General features: G+C 43.2%; 2 protein-coding genes across 2 annotated transcripts in view; both read right to left on the bottom strand.

Annotated features, from left to right (window-relative positions):
• The window catches only part of immp2l (inner mitochondrial membrane peptidase subunit 2), a 208388-nt gene extending 189596 nt beyond the window's left edge, over nucleotides 1-18792 (bottom strand). The window contains exon 1 of the mRNA XM_085358837.1: nucleotides 18735-18792. The gene's annotated coding sequence lies outside the window, so the exon portion shown is untranslated. The remainder of the gene's footprint in view (nucleotides 1-18734) is intronic.
• On the bottom strand, nucleotides 14850-16861 carry LOC146629737 (E3 SUMO-protein ligase ZBED1-like). The gene is made up of 2 exons (XM_085358836.1): nucleotides 16603-16861; nucleotides 14850-16253 (listed from the first exon to the last, which is right to left on the bottom strand). Exons 1-2 carry the CDS (start codon nucleotides 16834-16836, stop codon nucleotides 14850-14852), a joined length of 1638 nt encoding a protein of 545 aa, XP_085214962.1. The 5' UTR covers nucleotides 16837-16861.
• Nucleotides 18793-24086: the final 5294 nt, after the last annotated feature.

Here is a 24086-nt window from a genome sequence, read left to right on the forward strand (position 1 = left end):
CATCCTGACGTGAACATATTGCCATTACACGTCCATGCAGCCGGCCGCATAATTCACCCACAGAGCGAATGATCAGAGGAAGCTTCAAGGTTTCCGCTCGCTTTTACGGTCCAATCGTTTCTGCGCCGACACCTCGAAGCCACGCGGCGCTCGCATTAAAACGACCTAGTTTCCCACGGTTTCCTGTCGGCACATTTAAATGGCTGACACAGCGAGGCCCACATCAAAGTGACGGGTAAATGAAAAATGAGCTTCTCCCCTTGTTAGCTAAATGTCCACATCATAATATACAGCTCCTTTTAATAGGAAGACGCCCCCAAACTACTCTTCTTTCTGGGTTTTTAATTTAAAAAATGCATATTATCAATAATTCAGCGCCTTCACTGAGTTCTGCAGCTTTCCAGCAAAAGAGCGTTTAACAGTCACGAGAAGCTTATAGCTCACGGACGTGGGCACAAAACTTTTCAGCTTCATCATTTTAACAAAGTAGCACCAAAGTTTCTGTCAATTAATGCTGAAAACGTGCAAACTGTCAAAATACTTGAAACATTCGACTCTTCAGAGCACGTGCTGTGCTGTGTCTGGGAATATCGTCTTTATTTGAGACATATGAGATAGGGCTGTGCGATATGACTAAAATCTCAAATCCCGATATAAGAAGAAGTGTTCCCAGCTGGGCGTCGTGTACCTGGAGTCGAGTTTTTTGACCGATGCATGAAACAATACATTTTTACACATAAGTTGTAACAGCCGCCGTTGTCTTTGTGAGGATTTATTACACGACGTGCTGCGAGGAAAAGCCTGCTCTAACGTTGAGTCTAAGGTTTATTTGGAGCACCTGACGGCTCTTTGTTGCTTCCCGTGCGTAAACCCTCTCCACGCTGTCACGTGATTCTTGCGTAGGTGGGTGAAGAGGTTTGTCGTGTTTGAGTCTGAGGTGGGGACGGCTTTCCTGAATAAATTACATCGTACAGTTTTCTGGTCCGCGTCAGACTTTTTATAACCAAACCATGTCCGTGCTACAGAGGGAGCCACTCGTTTAGGAACAAGGTCCTCGATTTGTTTGGACTGGTCTTTGTGTTTGTCATCATTTCAGTTTATTTTGAAAAATCTCAACAGAATCTTCAGCTTTATTGTGAAAGGTTTATGTGGAAAATAAACAAGCGGACGGCGGAGCCACACGCTGGGTTTACCGTGGTTGTTGCTAACGATAACGCGTAAAAACAGTCGCTTGTCCGACCTCTGAGACTGGTTTCACCCAGCAAGCGCCGGCCAACCGGCTGGGAACGCACATTTATTCATAGGAACTCGGGGCTCACAAAATCGCTAGCCCGACGTCCTGGAGCTAGCGATTTTTCCAGTCGGGCTACCAAAATCTATCTCTGCCCTGCCCGTCGGGCTATTGTAGGAAGGAAAAATATATGTCAATGCTTTTGCATTCTTTCAGAAATGTAGCTGGGTAATTATGTCATTGGCATCGGTGAGCCACTGTCAATATGTGACATATTGAAGTCGCGTTTGAATTTGCGCTTGTTTTTTTGCTTTCACTTTGCAATCGTGCGAACTGTGTATAGAGAGCGACAGCACTGATCTGTGAGTGATGATAATTTGTGCACCAATTCCTCTGACATCGTCTTATTAATCGTTAGCTTACTATGCAAACATGACAAGTGAAATCTCCCGCAGCTTAAACATGTGAGAGGTTGATCGCGCAGAGAATCGCTGAGCTTATGTGAGTCCGTGTGTAAAAGCAGCAGGATATATATTTTAGTTCTGCTGAGCCAAATAAGACAGGTCAGGGTGAAGAAGTGAGAGCCAAAGAAAAGCTTACCACAAAACGGAGAAGTTATGACAAATCAGACTATAAGGCAAAAAGAAAGTGCAGCTTTATGGTTTCATGGACAAAAGAGTTTCTGTGGCTGCAATATGACGAGCTAAATAACATGATGTTCTGCCAGGTGTGTTGTGAGTTTCATTCGATTTCGGAGTCGACAAGCGCCTTTGTTACTGGGACCAGTAATTTTAAGGAAGACCCCATCAGAACCCATTAGAAATGCATTATTGCTCAGTCTGCAATATCTTTCCCAGAACAAACTCCAATTGCAAAAAACAGACTAAAAATAAACCTGAAAATCTGTTGTTTAGAACAGCTACTATGTTGCAAAGAGTGAACTACCACTGGCACAATGTAGCAGTCTTTGCAAACTTCACAAAGCAAACGGCCTCGATCTTGGTTCCACTTGCCTCTTACCCGTGACTCCAGTGGAAATGTCAGATTCAGGCTCTGACACAGACTGATTCATGTCCTACACAGTTCTTACAAGTTCATAGAAATGTCTGTTCAATGAGAACCAAGTATTTGAGTTGATGATTGTAATTTTTATACAATGTTGTGATTTGTATTTTAACTATTTTGTGATAAATTTTTGTTTCCGTTACAATATTATACTTTAATGTATAATATTGTAACGGAAACAAAACTGGAAACAAAACATAAAAATAAATTGCTCTTTTTTATGCGGGCTACTTAAATTTATTTTGGGCTACCAAAAACTGAAGAGTGCCGGCCCGAAGGGCTACCAGGGATTTAAAAATCTTGCAGTCTGTTTGGTAGCAGCATCAGCTTGAGGCTCAGATCACAGTTTATGGTCAAGAACATCCCCTAAAGCCTCTCCACAACCTCAGCATCAGCAGCTGTGATGAGCTACTACAATCAATAATCGCGTCTTTTGATTATGACACATTTAATAAAAGGAAGGACTCTCCACACACACTGTACATTCTCACAGCTGCTTTTCATGGGTAGAAAACTCAGATAAATACAGGCCTACTAACAAAGAGCTCTTAAAACAAGCTGCGAGTGGCTGTCAAGTTCTCGCTTGTCTCGCCACATTTTTCAGTAATTTATCAAAAGCAGGCGTAATAACAACACAAAAATGTAAAATCTGCATCCTGAGCCACACTTGTCAACAGTTTCAGTTCTTATTCTGAGTGAATTTGGAGAAGAAAAAAAAAAACACCAAATCTGAAAAATATTGGCAAAATACCATTTCTCTGTCCTTTCTTTGCTGTTGGCCAACGCGACTTTTTTAGCTCCTTTTACATGAAAACTAAAGCTGAAGCTTCAAAAACAAAGATCTTGCAGCATGAAGACGTCTGGCTTAAAGAGAACGAGAGGTTTGTGGTTCCCGGGGCCCGTCTGAGGAACCCGGTGTCCACGCCGCCGTGGTGACAACTGCACTCCAGCACATTAAACTCCACCGGGGGAGCGGTCTTTATCAAGTCTGTAGGGAAGGCATTAATATTGTTGACGCGGTGACAAACGAGTTAACGCGGCACATCTCTCTGTCGCATTGGCATTCGTGGCGGTGCCCGACATGCAGAAGGAGCTCTGTAAGGAGCCGCGGCAACAGACCAGGCAGGTTATCATAAACAAACACTTATTGGGGTTATTAGACTGCAGCGGGCACGAAACAAAGGCTGCTGCTTTCAAAGAGCAACAAGAGTCAGAGAGCGATGCTCCGTGTGTGCTCGGGGACGCCTCTTTATGTCGAAAAGCAGCTTCTCAGAGATCCGTCAGGAGTTCAACAAACCCAATTCCACTAAGCGCTTCAATTTATTCAGATGAGCCCGATACACCGCTCGCTTTCAGATTCAGCGAGCGGTGAGCCCCGGAGCAGACCTGAGGTCAGCATATCAGCCGCTATCAAGCCGAGACATTGTGCTGTGCTTTTGCTCCAATTGCTAAAATTGAATTTCTGGGTCTCTGGGCTGGACTCCATCTCAGCCAGTGACTAATGTTAGCGTCCCAAAGCTTTTCCAGACCGATAAATCCACAGGGGAGGATGCAGCAAGGCAGCAGGAACGCTGATTACAGCCAGCCGCTGGGAGATTTCCCCACAAACCAGCTTCCACTTCTGCCTCCGCAGCAGTTCTGGGCTTTACAGGGGAAGCGGGAGGGGGGCCGTGGAGAAGCTCTGACCCACAGCTAAGTATGATGGAGGTTTAGGAAAGAGAGGGCTGTGGTGCTGAGGGAGGATCCGGGTGATGAAGAAGGATGCCCGAGGCAGCCGAGATGAGTTTTAATTACTGCACACTTTGTGCTCTCTGTAAACCTGCACCCGTAACACTGTGCTGTGGGTCCCTCTGGCTCAACAGCCAATCAATGCCACCAGTGTTAGTGACATCAGTGATATTATGAGCCTGCAGGTGATGAAAGTAAATATCAACCCAACAATAAAAGAATGTCTGAGATGCAGCTAATCAGGCCGCAGGGGGACAAACCTCACGCCGGCCTGTACAGCAAAATCCATTCATTAACACAAACGCGTCAATCTGCAGAGCTGCCTCTGAAATCATCCGAGCATGAGGCCAGTGTGAACGATATCTCAGACATCTGTGCGCACCGTCGATTGATTTCATGCATTTCCTGCCAGTAAACTCCTTTTTTTCATTATTATTACGCGACCAAACAAACCACAAATAACAGCAGTCAGCTGCCAGAGTTCACGGCAAAGAAATTATCTGCTGTTGCTGAGGGGAAGAAAAGGAGCCGTACTGATAACATCTGTAACATCTGACATTAATGAGCCCGTCCAGCGCTTTCTATTCGATCTACATTTGGTTCCCTGAAGCTACACAGAACCTTTTTACTACACTTGTAACAGGAGAGATTTACATCCTGTACGACTTGTGGATATGGAATCATTAGACATCTCAAATATGAGTGCAGAAGTGTCCGTCCACTCGTCACAGGCATGATGTCAGGGTGAGCGGCTCTGTTTCCAGGGTTAACTGGATTAACAACCTTCAAAAGCAAGGATTGGCTTTTCCCTTTTCCCCTCGAGGATATGAAGACCAGGCGTGCCTGATGGCTTCAGATACAAAGGTGCAGAATGAGATAAAGAGAGATTATTTTGATAATCTGACTCGTGCAAAGCTGCTCTAGCAGAACCAAGAATAAAACCATGGAGTGTGTTCATCTGCACAACCAGAAGACTGAAAGAGAAACTCTTTATTCATCAAACTGTAGGATTCAGTGAGTGCTAGCTTTCCCCCTGCTTACAAACTGCCCCCAGCATGTGCATTCGATACGTTCTGATCTGTAATAAAGAGAAAGAGGAGCGCACAGTCAGCGCATGTAAAACCTCTGCTGCTTTCACATGCAGCATGCAGGGTGTCGTCTGCTCAGCAACAACAAAAACCTAAACAAACGCAGGTCACGTCATAATACGAGGATGTGGAAGAGGGCGAACCTTATCTATGGGTGTGGCAACAACTGATAACAGACGGTCAGCTGTTGCAGGTCGGCCTTGAAGATGAATAAACACAGACACACGTTTAAAGGAATATCCTTTGAGATGGAGGACATGGCTGCAGCAGGCACGGCCGCCCAGATGTGTTCTTCTGATCAGAGCTTCACAAACTGTGTCAGCTCTCCTTATCTGGACAATCGACAAGCAGCTGTGCTGTCGTTGTGGAGTCAAAGCACCCAGCACCACCCACAGACTGAGCTCACTGGGGTCCTAAAGGCTCCACTCAGACCAGCGTGGCCCTTCTGTGATGCAGGACCTCAGCAAAGAGGAGGATTCACCCCAGAAAGCCACTCTCCTCCCAGACACCTCCAGGCTGTAGTCGTTACATGAAAAGGGCCTTTCTCTCCGAGACGCTGTAATTGCAGAGCAGCTGAACAAAAGGAAAGACGTAACTTCTATAGAGACGCAAAACTCTGACATGAACGTTATCACTCTTGTGAAAGTCATGAGATGACTCACCACGTCTGGATTCACCAAAAGTTTAACCGTGTAATTTCCACTTCCATCAACGAGCCTCAAATGTCACCGTCTCAGTATCCCACCATGACGCCTTCCCATGAGTTTGTTTTTAACCATTTCTGTCTCCAACTCTTTGTCTCTTCTTCTACAGGAAAACAACAGATGCAGGAAGTCGTCCTTTAAAGTGGGGACAGACGAGAAGCTTCCTCTTCAGGAGGACGTAGAGCCCAGAGCGCCCGCAAATGTCACGGTCTGCCTGCGACCCAGCGTTCACCTCCACCTGTCCCCCAAAGGACGAGATGGACACCGAATGGATTTTCCCCTCATCATATCTCTGAGACTTCCAGCAGACATCCCATAATTACCAGCAGGGTAGTCCACAGCGACCAGACTCATCAGCCATTTCTTCCTCTGCAGACGAAGCTCTTCTTCATCTCTCCGTCTTCACGGGAAAGATGTCAGCAGACTCTCAAACAAGCGAACCTTCGTTATCCTGTAAAAACAGCGACATACTCTTCCTCATGACGACAGCTGAACACTGTAAACAGGAAGCTGCTGTGCACTCACAGCATTGTTACACTTAATTTAAGCCACGTCTGTTAATAATGCATCTGAAACTTTATTGCTTCAAGTCCTCTCAGTGCTCGACGTGGACGTGTTAAACTGTTTGCAGCCACACAGCTGAAGCTACACCGCCCAGGTCTCGATGTGAAACAGATTCACCTGGATATTGTTCATTTAACGTGTCATCATGGGAAACAGTGTGGTCTGCAGATTTGTCTTTTTTTAATCAGGTCCTTTGAAAAAGACAACATTTCATTTTGATGGTGAAACATCATGAACCAAAAAAATAAAAGCGTGCATGAATGTCCTCGTCGTATTTTAATCTGATACACTTCCATGCCAACGGGTCTGTGAAACATTAGTAGGGCTGCTCGATTAATCGAATTTTAATCTCGATTACGATCTGGGCTTTCAGCGATCATTAAAAATGACTGAGCCGATTATTAGCCCCTCCCTCGTGCTTTACTCTCGCGCTGCTCCGTGTGGCAAATCGAGCTCCAACCTTTTTTGCGCCACGGACCGGTTTATGCCCGACAATATTTTCACGGACCGGCCTTTAAGGTGTCGCGGATAAATACAACAAAATCAAACTAGTACCGGTACCGAAAAAAAGAAAATTTATTCATAACACACGTGAAAAGACCCAGGAAAACTGAGTCAACGATAAAAACGATAACAAAAAAACACTGAAAACCGATAAAAACCCTGAAAACTATACATTTCACACCTGAGCCTCAACTCTCGCGGCCCGGTACCAAACGACTCACGGACCGGTACCGGTCCGAGGCCCGGGGGCTGGGGACCGCTGAATAAGAGGACCCGAGGGAAGCTCGGAAAGCTCAGCAGAAGTTATTTGGAGAGGAGAGTGACTGCTGTTGATTGAAAAGAGGTAAAACAAAACTTGAGTGGTGTGGAAACATTATGGGTTCAGTCAGACGTGTAAAGTGTAAAGTAAAGTGTAAAGTGTGCGTGTTAGTCCCCATAGGGAAATAGTTCCTCTGCATTTAACCCATTCACCCAGTGAAGCAGTGGGCAGCCGCCAGTGCAGCGCCCGGGGAGCAGTGTGTAGGGACGGTACCTTGCTCAGGGGTACCTCAGGGTAGCCGTTCAGTGGAGTCGAACCCCCGACCTTCCGATTATGGGGCCACCACTCTACCTACTGAGCTATCCCTGCCCTGACGTGGATCAAGTAGACACAGTGTGTAAACTTTGCTACAGTGTAGCTGCACCACAGAGCAACACTGCAAAGTTCACTAAACATAGATGTTTACATTTTTCATTGATTTGTTATACTGCAAACATTTGCACTGTTGTCAGTATTTGCACTGTTTTATATTATTTTTTAAAGTCATTATTCAACACATTGTTATTGTTAAATAAATATCATCAAATAATCGAGATCTCAATATCAGTGAAAATAATCGAGCAGCCCTAAACATTAGTATCATATGAAAGAGTCCATCCTTTGGCGATACATACACATGGAGGTCACCTGATGGTGTGTTTGAATTCAGACACATTGGAGGGTTTTCCAACATGAAGCATCTCAGTCTGATTTAGTGCTGACAACTCCAAATTCATCTGCATCATTGTCCTGCTGCCCGAGTGCTCTTGAGCTTTATGGCATGAACTGATGCGCGGACATCCTCCGTCAGGGTTTTCTGGTCGATTCATGGTTCCCTCAGTTACAGCGAGACCACCACCGTGTCTGCCGCTGCTGTGATGATCTCTCATCAGATGTGATGGGGCTCAAACACTCTTTGGGATCATCCAGATGTTTTCTGGCAGATGTGAGATGAGCCTTTGTGATCTTTTTGGTCAGCAGTGGTTTTCTCCTTAAACTCTCCCATGGAGCCATTTCTTCTCTTTCTTGTGGTTGAATCATGACCTCTGACGTCGTCGATGGTCGAAGGTTCAGCACCGTTCCAGCGTCCTCCATGTGTAGATAACGGCTCTCACTGTGGTTCTGTGACCTTTCAGACTGATGATGTCACTGACTTTGGTTCTCAGCTGGTTCTTTAGATCGTGGCGTGATGTGCTGCTGGTGGAGATCTTTCAGCCTGCTTCACTTTATCAGACAGCTTCTGTTGTGGGGAGTTCTTCTGGTAGTAACTTTAATAACGGGGCACCGACTCTTCAAAAGAAGACGCTTTACACAGGAGGGGAATTTTCTGCTTTAGAATTTGCACAAAAAATCAATAAAGGAGTAAAACTGAAAATATTTTATAGTGTGGTAATGGTTGTAAGAGAACAGGCAGTTTAGGGGTTTATCCTCACACTGGTAGGTGATGTTCACCAAGTCCAAGCAGCTAAGATCTCAAGGAAAGGTCACCAGGAAGATAAACATCGATCTTGTGTGGACCCAGATCATCCACAGCACATCTGATGCCCATATATCCTGTGACAGACCAGACTCTGAGCTCCACAACAAAGTCTGTGACCGGCAAACACACACAAGCACCCTTATGCCCGCATTTAGAGGGCCAACTAAAAGCCCCCCCTCGACAACTTTGACATTTGCTCTGACTTTGTATGAGGTACTTATATGAAATAAGTCATCCGCCAGATAATCTCTTTAACCTTATCACTGAATATTTATTCATCTCCAGCCCGCCGAGCCTCGCCGTGCTCGCTCAGCCAAAACTAAGGTGATTACTGGACGGGTGTCAGTGTTGACTGTAAGCTGGGCGGATCCAGGCCCACTGCCCGGGACACAAATGGGATTTGTCTCTCATGCAGAACATCAGACGTGGCTTTTTAGGCAACGGCAGCAGGGAAGGCATTACAAAAATGCCTGCTTCCGCTCACCTTGGAGGACTAATGGGCAGTTTGGCCCACCAGCGATGCAGTCATTAGCTCCGGCAGCCACTCTGGAACACAAATACAGGCTGAAAGCCACTCGACAGCACAGAAATTACACCGAAATAACCTGGCCGAGGCAGCACTGCACATCTTTCTCCTTGTGGCTGCTTCACAGGCTTGTTATGAACCAAATAGCAGGTGTCAAAATGCACTTGTCAAGAGAAACGACAGCAAAAATCACAAATGACAGCACTTAGAAGAGAACAAATGAGACATCTCCTCCCGAGTGCGATATTTCGGGTGAAATGTGGGTTTCTTCCCCCAAAGCTTTCGTGAGCTGGGGGTGAAAAAAAAGTTATCTTCCTCCCTGCTGAGGCCGTTTAGCAGCAAACACCACGGAACAGCACGACTCCTCCCACCGCCACATCACACTGCAGCAACGCAACCAGGACGCACATCTACACCACATGTCACCTACACCTGCTGCACCTGTCAGCTGACCAGAAGCTGGTGGGTGGAGTCATATTTAGCCAAGCAGTTTCTGTCATTTTCCCTCTGAAATATGAAATGCATAAATATTTGAAGTTGACTTATGTAAGCCGCCTTATTTGTATTCCTAAATGCTCACATAGAAGTGGGCGGGGCTTCTGCGTTCACAGTCAGGGTGGCCGTCTGACATGACCATATTAGGGCAATCTGCTCTCTATGACATCACACAGATTCAAGAACAGAAAAACTGAGCATTTAGAGTCTGAAGCCTGAGAGTGTGGCTCCCACAGATGACTCCTCCCACTGACCTCTCTAATGCGCAACAGGAACAACCTGCCCTGGAACAGGAAATAAAGCAGCTCCAGTGTCAGCACCAAACATCTGCTCTACTGAACACCTGCTATGATCGTTACAGTAAGACCTATGTTTCTCTCACCCCAACCAATCACAGCAGATGGCCCCGCCCCTCCCTGAGCCTGGTTCTGCTGGAGGTTTCTTCCTGTTAAAAGGGAGTTTTTCCTTCCCACTGTCGCCAAAGTGCTCGATCATAGGGGGTCATATGATTGTTGGGTTTTTCTCCGTGTATATTATTGTAGGGTCGACCTTACAGTATAAAGCAGCTTGAGCGACTGATTAGTTCTGTATTATAACTGAATTGTTCTCGTTGCTGAAGTTAAAGCAGCATAAAACAGACTCAGCAGACTGATTAGAATCAATCACAACGTTTAGTCATTTTCACTAAATGAATACAGGAAATATTCATAAATATGCACTCAATGCATAATTACATCTTCCAACAAACTGATTCATTCTCATAAACTGAATTCATTAAAAACACACAGCAGCTGGTGGTGGAAGCTGCCGTGTTTGTACTCCATCTTTTATATACAGTCTATGGGCTCCAACGCATGTTTCGACCTTGGACGGATTCTGAAAAATGTGCTATAAATAAATATTTTGCTCTTTTCTTGTGTGCGTGTCTCATTTTGTTATGTACTGTAGATTTATTTGTTTATGTAATAAAAAGTAATAAAAAATATCATTCAGCTGTGCGAGTCCACAACAACAATATAATCTGATATTCCTGAGGAGGGAGGACAGCAGCGCGGCTGATTACATCTGTAATATCTGACATTTAATAATCAAGCTGGCAGCTCAAACTGCCTTTCAGCAACATGACAGCATAACATTATCGCTACTGTGGAAATTATACTGCAGCTCAGAGTACTTCATGAAAAGAAATCTAGAGTTACTAATCAAATTCATATTACTGAAACACAACAAAAGGGTCCTTCGAACAAAGGAAGAAGCGAAAGCTGCAATTATTACCGAGCTCCACAAACTTTTAGAATCAGTTATCTTTCCACCAGTGTTTTTTTTTTGTGTGATGAATCTTTAAAATGTCAGAAACGTCCATCAAATCTGCCCCTCTGTGTTCCCAACGGAAACTCAATATTCAGCTTACAGCTAATCTAAACAAAAAGAAAAATGAATACAAGTCCCAAACTGAACGACAGTTCTGTTAATCTACCAACTAAAAATCAGGCGGCAGCAGCTGCTAAGCTAAGCTCGATCTCTATCTGCCAGCAGAAGCATCCCCACGGGCGTTTGAGGACGGACGACCTTAAAAATATGATCAAAGTATCGAACGCGTCAACATCTGAGGACAGACGGAGACGGTGAGGCTGGTGTGGAACAGCAAGGTCCAGGGTATAACTGAGAACAGCATCATCTTAGTCAAATGTCAGTTACTGAGTGTAAACATAACAGGATGATGGACTTAAACAGCATCAGCACTGCTGCAGCAGTGATGGAGACGAGCTGAACGAAATCAGACGCTCTCTCTCACAGAGGGCGGATCCACACACTCGATCCGCCAGATTTTCATGTCGGGTGCAGATCAGGCAAATGTGTTAACCACCACACTATGGAGCCACTGAGCAGCTATAAGAGGAAGAGCATGATATAAAGACCCAGTGTGCACCGCCTCATGCTTCCTTTAGGGGTCGCCACACTGCTTCAGCTGCCTCCACCTCCTCCTACCCCAGCATCCTCGTCTGTCACTCCAACCCTCTGCACCAATCCTTCACTGCATCCATGAACCTCCTCTGAGGTCTTCCTCCTGCCTGGCAGCTCCACCTTCATCATCCTCTGCACAGATATTATCAATGAAACTGCAGCAGACCTGTGTGAATCAGACCGCTGAAGAAGTCCTGATCCACCTGCTGTAATTAGTTCAGTTTATTTCTGTCTCTGTCCACATGAATCCTGCTGCGCTCTGTTCATTAAAGGGAGGAGCAGACACTTCCTGTTTGAAACCAATATTTTTGTCTGTGACTGTTTTTGTTCTCATGTCCTTGGATGTGCTGCTACTTGCTCTCAGGATTAATGAATAAACGATGAGAGCCAAAAGACGATCAGATCATTTCTGCAGTGGACAAAAAAGGCTGCAGCAGGTTGTTCAAAGTAAAAGGACACAGATTTGTCACATTTGATTTCGTTCTGTCCTTGGAATTTGATTCTATCCAACCCTCTGATTGATTTAGTCTTCAGAAGTCTTACATTTGAATTTTCTGACTGCCTTTTAAGGCTCTGTTTCTCAAGGCTGATGTAATAGATATATTGTTCGATCAAATGACCAAATTCAAGAAAAGTTCCCAGCCTGAAGTCCGTGGACAGAGTGCTGAAACACCTCTTAACAGAAAGGTTCTGAGTTTGGTCATAAAGATTTTCAAATGATGGGAACTAGAGAGCTGCTTCAGATACGCCATTCAAACTTTTAGGCCAACGATCTGAAAATATGACTTCAAGAATTTGCATCCATCCATTCTGAATGTAAAAATTGGAAAACTTGAATTTGCTTTAACATTTGCTGCAGTTTCATGTTTGAAGGCCTGCAGAAAGATCAGTTACAAAACTACGTGGTTGAAATTTGTAACACACGTTCCCAATAATGAGGTTTAACTACGCAAATCCCAAGAATGGCCTTAAACATATTAGAGCTTGGAAATGCAGGAGGAGATTATTGTGACATTCCAAAACATGCAGCTTCCATTTGAATTTTATTTTGTGTTTGGTAGTAACAACATGTCCAAAATGCTTTGACCTCCTGGGACCTGGCATCCTTATATGTGGACATCACATGTTGTGTTGTCTAAACCAAAATAATAAATTTTGCTCTACAAGGGCCTGATATCCACTTACGAGGATGTTATACTGCCACTGTTCTATCGAAATTTAAAACGAATGTCCTCATATGTGGATATTATTTTCATCAGAAACAAAAATCAGGTAAATCTTTGTTTTAACATTCATCAGGTCCCAATCAGCCCAGATAGCAAAGAGAAATTAAAAATGCATGTCGTGAAAGAGTTTGGGTCTTAGGAGGTTAAAAAATCCAGAGTTGAAAACCACAGAGTGACGCCACAGCCATCTTTTATATACAGTCTGTGAGTGTGACTTTCAAGAACTGGTTCTGGACCACTGAGCAGATGTGGGATCTGTGAAACCACTAAGAAGATACCGACGGGCACAGGTGCAGCCATTGTGCCCGATAAACACACAACCGTGCTAAGTGATTTTCCTTGTTTAAATAACACATGAGCTTAAGTGATGCAGCTGATGGTGTAAACGTGTCTTTAATAATCAGATCTGTAGACAGCTCGTCTTATCCACAGTCTGATGATACACATGTCGGCACAGCTGGAAGTAGGGCGGGGCGATATGGCCTAAAATTCATATCGCGATATAATTTGAAGCATGTGCGGTAATGATATATTCTTTTCTTCTGTATAACGTATTTTCCACACTATAAGGCGCACTTAAAATCCTTTAATTTTCTCAAAAATCGAAACTCGAACCGATTTGGGCACAAATCTGTTAAAATATTTTAGTACAACTGTGGTAAGCCGCACTGCTTGATGGATTGTCAGAGCATTACGGCTGCCGTAGTGAGGAGCTTCGCGGAGTAATCTGGGTCCAAAACTCCGTCAATTTCAGGTCCCAAAGTCAAACGAACACTGAGAGTTAAAAACTGTCTAAATTCTTTCATCTTTAAGTAAATAATCAGCGTTGCTGCTTTATTAAGTTTAACATCCAGGCATCCATGAAAACAGAATTTATTAAATTTAACGGAGTTAGAAGTTAGCAGGAAGTTAGCTCGCTAGTTTCCACCTAAACATTTCATACCATGTTCTGACTGAGATTTTTGAAACTAATTAAAACGTACAGCTCTGCTACCATTTCCAACATAAATGAAGACAGAAAAATAAACAGCAGTGACGTTTGCAGGGTTACTGAAGTTGGACTACCTGGTAGCTATATGATGTTGTGCTACGTGATCGCTAGCGACACAGCTATGTTAGCATAACATTAGCACAGTGAAGCTGGAGGATGAACGCCAACTTTTTTCCACTCGATAAAAGTTAATGTGAGGGATTCTGGTGGTCAGGGACAAATGCAATCGCATAGCAGGATGCTGTACACGGGCCAAACTTCAGTCAGGAGAACAACTGAGATTATTCATCCACAATACGAGGTTAGTCATTAATATACTGCAACAACATGGGAATAGAGCAGCTGTGATAGGATTCAACATTAATGAATCAATGTTACGGAAGTGGAGGAAGCGCAGTTTTTGGCTTTCCCCATATTTCAACAGTGCTTCATCTCTTTGCTATGACTGTCGCCCGCCATAATTTGCAGATGATAATGGTTGTAGCCACTGCGATGCTTTCGACCAAAACAGGCGCAGCTTGATGACATCATCAACATGCACTATCCCGATAGAGCGATATAGTCAAAATCTCTATCGTATATCGTTTATATCGCCCACCTCTAGCTGGAAGTTCAGCTCTTTAAGGACACTTAAGGACACGTGCTGACATACAACTAGGGCTGCCACAAACGATTATTTTGATAGTCGACTAGTCACCGATTATTCTTGCGATTAGTCGACTAATCAGATCATGCATCCATTGGACGTAAAACGTACAGATTATTGCAGCAGCATGCATCTGCTCTTATACAACTATCATTAGCTTACAGCTTTAAGTGTTTAAGGTATGTGAAACTAAAAATAAAGACAAGATGATAGTTTATTAAACTTTTAATGAAATTTCAAGTTTGAAGCCACCCGAAAACAAATATAACAAAATAGCATTTTGTGCTCAGTCCTCACAACTATATTGAACTTTGGGACTATATAGTCAGTATAGCAATCTACACGAGATTATTGTTCATAGCCAGGAAAGTTAGCTTTTCTACATGTTCTGCAGAAAGGCTTGCTCTCTTTTGAGAGCAGATGTTCCCTGCTGTGGAGAAGATCCGCTCCGATGGGGTGGCGGTTGCAGGAATGCACAGAAAAGATTTAGCTAGCTTTGATAGTGTGGGGAAACGTCCCTCATTTTCGCTCCACCATTTAAGAGGATCATCCTTTTTAGAAACTGTGGCTTCTTTAAAGTACAGCTGAACTTCACTTCTCACAACTTGGACATCTTGGTCCTTCTTAGATGCTTCTTCCTCATTGTCACCCTGACTGTCTGTGTCAGACTCAAGGAGGTTGTCCAGAGCAGTCTTTTCAGTTCTACCTGAACCATTGGCTGTCTGCACTTTTGCATGCTCATGTGTCCCAGCATTTGCTTCTTTGACAGCAAGCACTTCAACAGTCCCCTGCACTCTGATGACATCTTCAGGAGCCAAAAACGTCAACTTTCTGTATCTGGGGTCCAAGGCAGCTGCGAGAATAACAGGGTTTTCTTTGTCTGCTGAGAAAGTACATATACTCCCCCATCTCTGTGTTATGCCTTTTTCTGCACTGGCAATGAAAGATTTTCCTGAGCTCGTCTCCAGTTGGCTTTGGTGTACAGCCCGTGTCAGCCCTTTGACCACCTGTCGAAGACCTGAAACCGTTGTGTACTTCTGTCCACTAAGGTAAACAGTAGCAGTCTCAAAAGGTGCCAAACCTTGCTTCAGTTCTTCAAGCAGCACCCACTGCTCTGGCTTCAAGTCGAAGTAGTGTTTCCCCCTTGGCGTTACCTCGGGATCTGAAAGAGTGGCAGTGAGAGGCCAGCGCTGTTCGAGGAGTCTTTCTATCATGTGGAATGTACTATTCCATCTTGTACTGACATCTTGGATCAGTGTATTTTTCTTCACATTCATTTGCTCCTGTTTCATTTTTAGTCTTGTACTAGCCAGCTCGCTTCTCTTAAAGTGCTCCACTAGCTGCCTAGCAGCACCTAGTGCTCTGCTGATGGTGGTTTCTTTGAGAGCAGTATTGACTATGAGCTGGAGTGTGTGTCCAGCACAGCGGATAGAGGCCCATCCATGTTTTTCTTCAAGCAGTCGCATTGCTGCCACCATATTGGAACCACTGTCATGTACTACTGCTTTTATTTTGGCAGGCAAGATGTCAAACTTTGTTAGCACCTCTTCCATCCATGTCATTATATTGGCACCAGTATGCCTCTCCTCAAGAGGCATGGTATCAAGGATGAAGCTCTTCATCTTCCAATCTTCACTCAGGAAATGGCAAGACACACCAAGGTAGGCCTCTGTTGCACGACTGGTCCAGACATCAGCAGTCAGGGTGAAGAAACCTTTGACACCACCAAGGGTCTGCTTTACCTAAAGATATGAGATGATTTGGAACAATAGTAAGCATTAGGGAAATATATTACAGTATATTTTTTCATTATTAATAATGCTTGTCAGTTTATGCATTAAGATTTGAATTTACCAATTGAATAATTCAGTTACATCAAATACACTTACGTATGTTAAACAATAAACATTCAACATATCAGTAAAAAAAAAAAACAACAACTTTCCATTACATGCTTTAACCAAGATTAATTTATTGGTTCCTCAGTCAGCAAGCTCTTAATATTATTTCATCATGAAATGTATTAAATTCTAATACAAATTGCTATTTTGTGTTTGTGGTGTGAGAGAGTGGAGAGAAAGAGAGACCAACCTTCTCAAAGGCAGCATCATATTTCTTTTCCATCAATTTGGTGAAGTGGGATCGGCCTGGTAGGTAGTTATCATGGTAATATGGGTTGAACTGCTTGATCATCTCTTTGAAACCTTGATCATCAACCATAGACAGGGGTCTCATGTCCGTCACCAACATGTTCAAGATTGATTCAGTCAGGACATCTGCTTGCCGAGGTGTACATGTTGTTGGCTTGGTGACAAAGTCGTCCATTGAAGACGAACGTATTTTTTTAGCAGTCCTGTAATGTTAACAGCTATTAATATAAGCAATAACAAGTAGTGCTCTCAGCGTTAATCTCGTCAATACGATGTTAACGCGGCAAATCCCCGTTAGCGCGAAAACGCGGTGCGAGGGCTACATGGCACTGACTAACGGGGATTTGCCGCGTTAATGCGGTTATGGCGTTAACATCATACTAACGAGATTAACGCTGACAGCACAAATAATTAGCAGCTTGCTGTTTATAATAATGTTAGCAGCTAACTAGCCAATTAGCTTACCGAGACGACTGTACCACTTCGTCGTCGGATGCCACGACGTGCTTCCTTTTTAGATGCTCGTGCATCGCCGTTGTACTGCCATGGAAGGCAAGTTCCATTTTGCAGATTTTGCATTGGACCTTCTTTTCTTTTGTTTGGTCAAAATGCTCCCAGACTTTCGAGTTCCTTTGCCGAGTAGCCATGATAACGGAGACTGCTGCTTCTTCTTCTTCTTCTTCATCTTTGGCGTTTAACGGTATCCTTGTAGGTGCATTTCCGCCATCTTCTGTTTCAGTCCGTTATTACACTCTTAAAATCCTACTGTTATTCCTGCACCTTTCAGGATTTTACGGCATTTAAACGATGTGTCGACTATTAAATTAGGCGTCGACGATTTTGATAGTCGACGTAATCGTGACTAGTCGACTAATCGTGGCAGCCCTACATACAACAGTCTTTCTGCTGGTAAACACTGTCGTATGCAGAGATGGGCATGTAGGGCTGTAGAAACTTGTTTCTACAGCGAAAAATTAAACTTCAAATCTGAGCGAGCAGCGAGCACGCTGCCACGGGAATGTGACATTCACAGAGAAACCCCCGGATCCTCCCACTGACATGACCGCCGTGGACAAACCTCCACCCGCCACACTAATGCTAAACAGGTGACAATAGATTTAAGAGCTGCTGAGTCTTTGATTTGATTTATTTTCTGCTGTGTTTTACTTGCATCTATGTGAAAGAGTGTAAACACAAAACATGATTTTATTTTATATGCTGGAATATGCAGAAAATAGCTTTAAATGTTAAACACATTTCTTCTTGCATATAATTTAATTTTTGCTTGATGCAATGTGAATAAAGTTAAAAGATTAAAACTAATGAAAAGTTTTAAAAAGAGATTTTTCCATTTTACTACATTTTATATGATGGATTATGCAGAAAAAACAGAACTGGGCTAGAGGGCTATAACTTTATTACGTATTCAGGTTGTGTATCATGTTTTTAAAAAGTAACTAATTACCTTTGAAAATAAGTAATCAGTAAAGTAATGGGATTACTTTCTTGGAGAGCTAATCAGTTATTAGTAACTAATTACAATTTTCAAGTAACTTGAGCAGCACTGGTCTATGTGGCCTGAGACAGGCTTATTGTGTTGCCTAAGTATCCCAGAGATGTCCTTTACAGCTGGCTCTCTGCTAAGCTGCCTGTTTTATGTGGCAACATCAGTTCATCCCTTGAGTTTGGAGCTTTACATGACACGAGTCAGTTTATTAAAGTCAAACACGATGAAGCACAAGGAGCAAAGCACACTTCTTCAGCATTTTTCACAAAAACCCATCAACTATCTTCGATAACAGTCCACCTTAACAACACTCATCCTCACACCATCTCTTCCGTCCACCTTTAGGCTCCCTGTCAATGCTGTTGACCTGTGTGTGCTAACAGCTAGCTGGAGCTGCTGCTAGCCGTCCTGCTAACTTTTCAGACTGTGTTAGGGTCACAGACAAACGTGGGTGACCTCACAGAGGCAGAGACACGCGGGGAGCGGAGCTCCCACCAACTGAACACCGTTTAAAGCACGAGCGCAGCGGCGATACAGGCTCAGAAGCTAAAAGCTAACACACCTACCAGTAACGTGAGTTCTGGCTTCCGGTTGTCCTGTCACCACGTGTCGGCCCCCCGGTCCTAAAGCCTGTCCGTACCGCTCTCGTTTTCTGATGTACGGAAGCCCTTTAGGTCAATTTTGGACAACGAGAATAGTAAAATTAAAGGATAAAAGCACAGTTGTTTTATGCTTTGTTACTATTTGATTATTTTTATTTGTCACAGTTTTAACTTTCAAATCCAACGAAAATCAGTCAATTCTTTTCTTTTTAAATAAAATGAGAAAAATACATGTTTCAGATTTTCTCATTTTATTCATTCATTTTGGTATCACGTAAAGTTTTGACCTACAAAATGTGCTGGCTTCAGAGACTACAAATATTAAGCTAATAATCCCGAGTGTTACATAATAATTGATTTAAAAACATATTTATAAAATGTATTTATCTACAAAATTTGATTTACAAAATGTTTCCCCTTTCTACCTCCTCATTTTGATTTTTGTGCCTTAATCTCAGATTTGTGAGCCTCAAACCTTTCAAACTTTTGAATAACTGAATGTTAAGTTTTAGTTTCATCTCTGAAACATGAACTTACAAAGCCACAGCTTTTACCTCCCACTTTGTTGTTTTGTGCTGTGATGGGACGCTCGGTTCTTCCTCTAATCCCTGCTGTGTTTTTTGGACTTTGCTTTATTTGATAAAGGGTTGTTCTCTGTTGCTTCAGCTCTTTTTCCACAGTCTGCATCTTCCTGTGTTTCATGACACAAACAGTGACTTTCTAAGATTTTTACTTTTATCTCATAGTTAGATTTGTAAAAATAAGTTTGAGCTTTTATTGGAAAGCTGTGGATAATTTCTTAATCACCTTGACTTCCAACCAAATTTGATAATTTAAAATCATCTGGGGTTTTTGGCTCAATCAGACTAATGGCCTTTAAAGCTGAGTGCCACAGACAGAGGGAGGAATATTAACAGATGGACTAACATACTGCTGGTTTGGGTCTCATCAGAGAAATAATGAGTGTTTCCAGCCATATTCTTCAGAAATCAATCTCAGAGGCTCGAGGACACCCCAGACTGCTAGATTAGATAGACTCTTAATTTGACACAACAGCCTTTGCATTTACATTTTAGTCATGTTGCCATTTCTGCAGACGTTCAGGCTGTTAATGGACACTTTCAGGACAGCCTGCTGTGGGAAATGAATGCGAGAGCTCACACTTACAGAGCAGAACAGTGTCTCCCTGAGGAAATGATCACTGATGACTCACATCAGCTGCAAAGAAAACCACTCAGAGGGATGCTGTTCATCTTGTCTGTTAGTCACCCAAGTGTCACTCAGTGCTCGGCATCAGTTCTTTTTGTTTTTTTAATACATATATGTCAATGACAGATGTAGGTACACTTGATTAAAAGCTCTGAATCGTGAGGCAAAACACACAAAGGCTCAAAAAGTCAGAGTACAGCCTGGTGTGTCCCTCACATCCACGTTAATCCATAAGCACGCACACTCTGACCTCTGCGAGTCGCGTAGTCGTATCCAAAAGTTACCTCGAGTCTTCATGAAACAATATTTCATTGACACAAGCAATAAGGAAGAAAGAGTATATACTCTTCATCTTCATGATTCTGCATATTTGTCACACCTACATGTTTCAGATCATCAAACAAATTTTTAGATTACACAAAGATAATCAGAGTAAACACACAATCCGGTTTTTAGATGACGAGTTCGTTTATTAAGGCATCAAACTATCCAAACCTGCCGGCCCTCTTTGTTAAATCATGAATTAACTGTGACTGAGCCCAGTTTCACTGCCACAGCAAAGCTGATCACTGTGGCACCTGCTGACTCACAAACCTCTTAAACAGAAGCTGTCTGACAAAGTGAAACAGGCCGAAAGATCTCAACCAGCAGCACATCACGATCACGCCACGATATAAAGAACCAGCTGAGGAACAACATCGGTGACATCATCAGTCTGAAAAGTCACAGAGGCATTTCTAAGGCTTGTGAGAGTCGTTATCCACACCTTCACAAGAGTGACCAGCCAACCAAACTTACTCCACGAGCACATCATAAAATACATCAGTTCTGTCCTGTGACTTAGTCAATGACAGCTCTTTAAAACGAGGCTCTAAGGTGAGGTCTTCTCACGTCGTTAAATCCTCTGTAAGTCTCGTCCTCACCTCCTTTCCTGGTTCGGGCGAGGATAAGAGGACAGGAGGTCGGGATGTGAAATTTGAGATTGCTTTTGAAGCGCTGATGAGATTTGCGGTCGCCACCTTCTTAGACTTTTGGAGGCAGAAGTATTCGTACTGGACGAGATGGTGAAGTTTGAAGCTATCCCCACACTATAAATGGTCCAAACCTGTCTGTCTCTGCTGCTGGGCTCACTGCTGGAGCTTCAACTGGACAGTAGAGGACAGATTAGAGGAACGGAAGTGTTGGGCAGTTAATATTGGTGTAACTTTGGTCACCGCTAACAGGTTTGTGGCTAAAGTAAAATTTTCTGCCATAGAAGAGAGCGGTTTAAAGCAGCGGTCCCCAACCTCCGGGCCTCCGACCGGTACCGGGCCGCGAGAGTTGAGGCTCAGGTGTGAAATGTTTGGTTTTCAGGGTTTTTATCGGTTTTCAGCGTTATTTTGTTATCGTTTTTATCGTTAACTTGGTTTTCCTGGGTCTTTTCACGTGTGTTATGAATGAAGTAAGGAAGGAAAATACAAAGCTGCTGCCCGCTCAGGTCGCACAGAGGCTTGTGTTTTATTAAATTTAAGAGTTTATTATTCAGCAGAATAACTCACGTGTCTCTGGAGGAGAGCTGATTATACCTCAGAAAAGCAGAAAGAGTTTTAAAAGACTCGAGTTTTAAAAGACTTGGCTTCGTCAAACAGGCTGCTGATGGACAACTGAGCGGTCTCAGCTGAGCGCGCAGCAGTCGGGATCAAATGCAGCACGAGTACAATCACCTCCTGCCTGAGAAAAGAAGAGCAGCCGAGGAATTAGACATGAAGGAAGCAGGCCCGCTTCAAATGAGGAAGTACTCGTACCAATCAGAGTTTTAAAGCAGCCATAGCTCTTTTATGATGAGGGCCTGAATTCTCCTTCAGGGCTTAATTAAAAGTGGAATGTAGAAGCCATTATCACACCGAGTGGCTGGTCCTTAAACCACCATTTCCACGTCTCCACAGTGTTTTAAAGAGGAACCACAGATGAGAGGTTATAATATTACAGATGAGGAGCAGTCACAGGGCACAGTTTGGTTAAAGGCTCGATGCAATAATCGAATAATAATCATTTATTTTGTGTTGCTTTTCAAAGTTGCCTCACGTAGGCTGTTACAACAAAAGAGAGTTATAAATTAAAATATATAAAGCAGCAAAAATAGGATAATAATAATGTTTTCATAGAAGATGAAAAGTCATGAAAGTTGTTTTATGAGCTCTGAGTTTGAATCAGTGATTTGTTGTTTCCACATGTTCAGTGTTTGATGGCTCCAAGCTGTCGCTCTGTAGTCTTTATTCCACTTTGTTTGACATGAACTTTGGACTTTGACCCAGTGATTTTGGGTTTGGGGGCTTCTGTTTAATCACTAGTTTGCTCATTGTTTCCATGAAGTTGACTGTTCCTGAGCTAATCTGAAGGCCACATGAAGTTTGAAAGTCTGTAGCGAATGACAGGAAGTTGGCGACCTATGCATCTCAGCATCTCCTGACCCCGCGCTGCGATTTACGTGGCCTACAGCTTCATGGCCGGGTTGCTGTTGTTCCCAGTCTCTTTCCCACTAACAGCTGACTGTGGAATATTTAGTAGTGAGGACATTTCCTGACTGAACGTGTTGCACAGGTGGTGTCCTATCATGGTACCACACTGGAATTCACTGAGCTCCTGACAGCGAGTCATTCTTTCACAATCGTTTGTAGAAGCAGTCTGCATCCTTAGGCACGATCTGATATCGTCGTGTTGGTGTTGTTCCCACATCATCATGAAAATGTTGTTCCAGGTTCAACATTGCAAGTGACCAATCAGAATGTTGTGACGTCATACTTTTGCGACTTCGGGAAAAACCGCCGTAAAACAAAAAACTGTACTTAAGCTGCGAGAAACCGCCTCTGTCTGCCGATCAACGGACCCTGACCCTAACCCTAACCCTTTAATAAACGGTAAGCAGAATTGATATTGTCCTTGCAACATTGGAATTTCATAAATGCACGAATGGCTTGGCGCGCAAAAGAATAACGTCACAACAATGTGATTGGTCACTTGCAATGTTGAACCTGGAACAACATTTTCATGATGATGTGGGAACAACACCAACACGACGATATCAGATCATCCCATCCTTAGCTGCTTGACTTTATACACATGGAGGTGAATGGAACACCTGAATTTAATGAAAACAGAGTCTTTGTGTTTTTAGTTGGTTTAGCCTCTTGAGTGGCATCTTGTTAAGACTCTCCAGTTTCTTGTTGATTGTGTCTATTTGGTCGGTAAGTCTGACGTCATTAGCCATTTCCGGATCCAAACTCCACTTCAGGTCCCAAAGCCAAACGAACACTGCGGCATCACTGAGAGTTACAAACTGTCTAAATTCTTTCATCTTTAATAAAATGATCAGCGTTGCTGCTTTACCAGGTGTAACAATTAAGTTTAACATCCAGGCATCCATGAAAACAGGATTTATGAAGTTTAGTTAGAAGTTAGCAGGAAGTTAGCTCGCTAGCTTCCATCTAAGCATGATATAGCATGTTCTGACTGAGAGGGTTCTGAAAAATTCAAACGTACAGCTCTGCTGTTATTTCCAACATAAATGAAGACAGTAAACTAAACAGCAGTGACGTTTGTAGGGTTACTGAAGTTGGGCTAGCTGCTATATAATGATGTGCTACGTGATTGCTAGCGACACAGCTATGTTAGCATAACATAAACACAGTGAAGCTGGAGGATGAACGCTAACTTTTTTCCACTTGATAAAAGTTAACGTGAGGGTTCCCGATGGTTTGGGCTTTTTTAAGGGGCTTGTTCAGATTAAATAGAACAAAATGCAAAGCATTAAAACATGTTAAAAACACAACAGTCTTAGTAAACACAGAGTAGTTCAGACCTGGCAGCAGGGTTCATACGTCACACTTAAAGAGCAGATGGGTCTAAGCTGCTGAGTGTTTCTTCTTCACTTACTATGTGTTTATACATCACTAATACAGATTGTGAATGAGATGTCATATATCTTATTGTTTGAACAGAGTGAGTAATTAGCAGACAGAGATGAGTTCAGTATGTCAGAATTTGGTAACTGCAGTGAGGAACAGAGAAATGCAACCATCTCCAGGCCTTAACTCAAGGTTAGAGATAAGAAATGGAAAACGAGGAGAA

Source organism: Diplotaxodon limnothrissa, linkage group LG7, assembly GCF_057381915.1.
Source record: "Diplotaxodon limnothrissa isolate DT_005_m linkage group LG7, D_limnothrissa_male_GT1.1, whole genome shotgun sequence".
NCBI lineage: Eukaryota > Metazoa > Chordata > Actinopteri > Cichliformes > Cichlidae > Diplotaxodon > Diplotaxodon limnothrissa.

What these genes read in the sequence shown, in the direction of transcription:
- LOC146629737 (XM_085358836.1), bottom strand. Translation starts at nt 16,836, where the DNA reads ATGGACGACTTTGTCACCAAGCCAACAACATGTACACCTCGGCAAGCA. An exon ending in ATGATGCTGCCTTTGAGAAG is followed by an intron (nt 16,254 to 16,602) that starts GTTGGTCTCTCT and finishes TCATATCTTTAG; the next exon opens with GTAAAGCAGACCCTTGGTGG.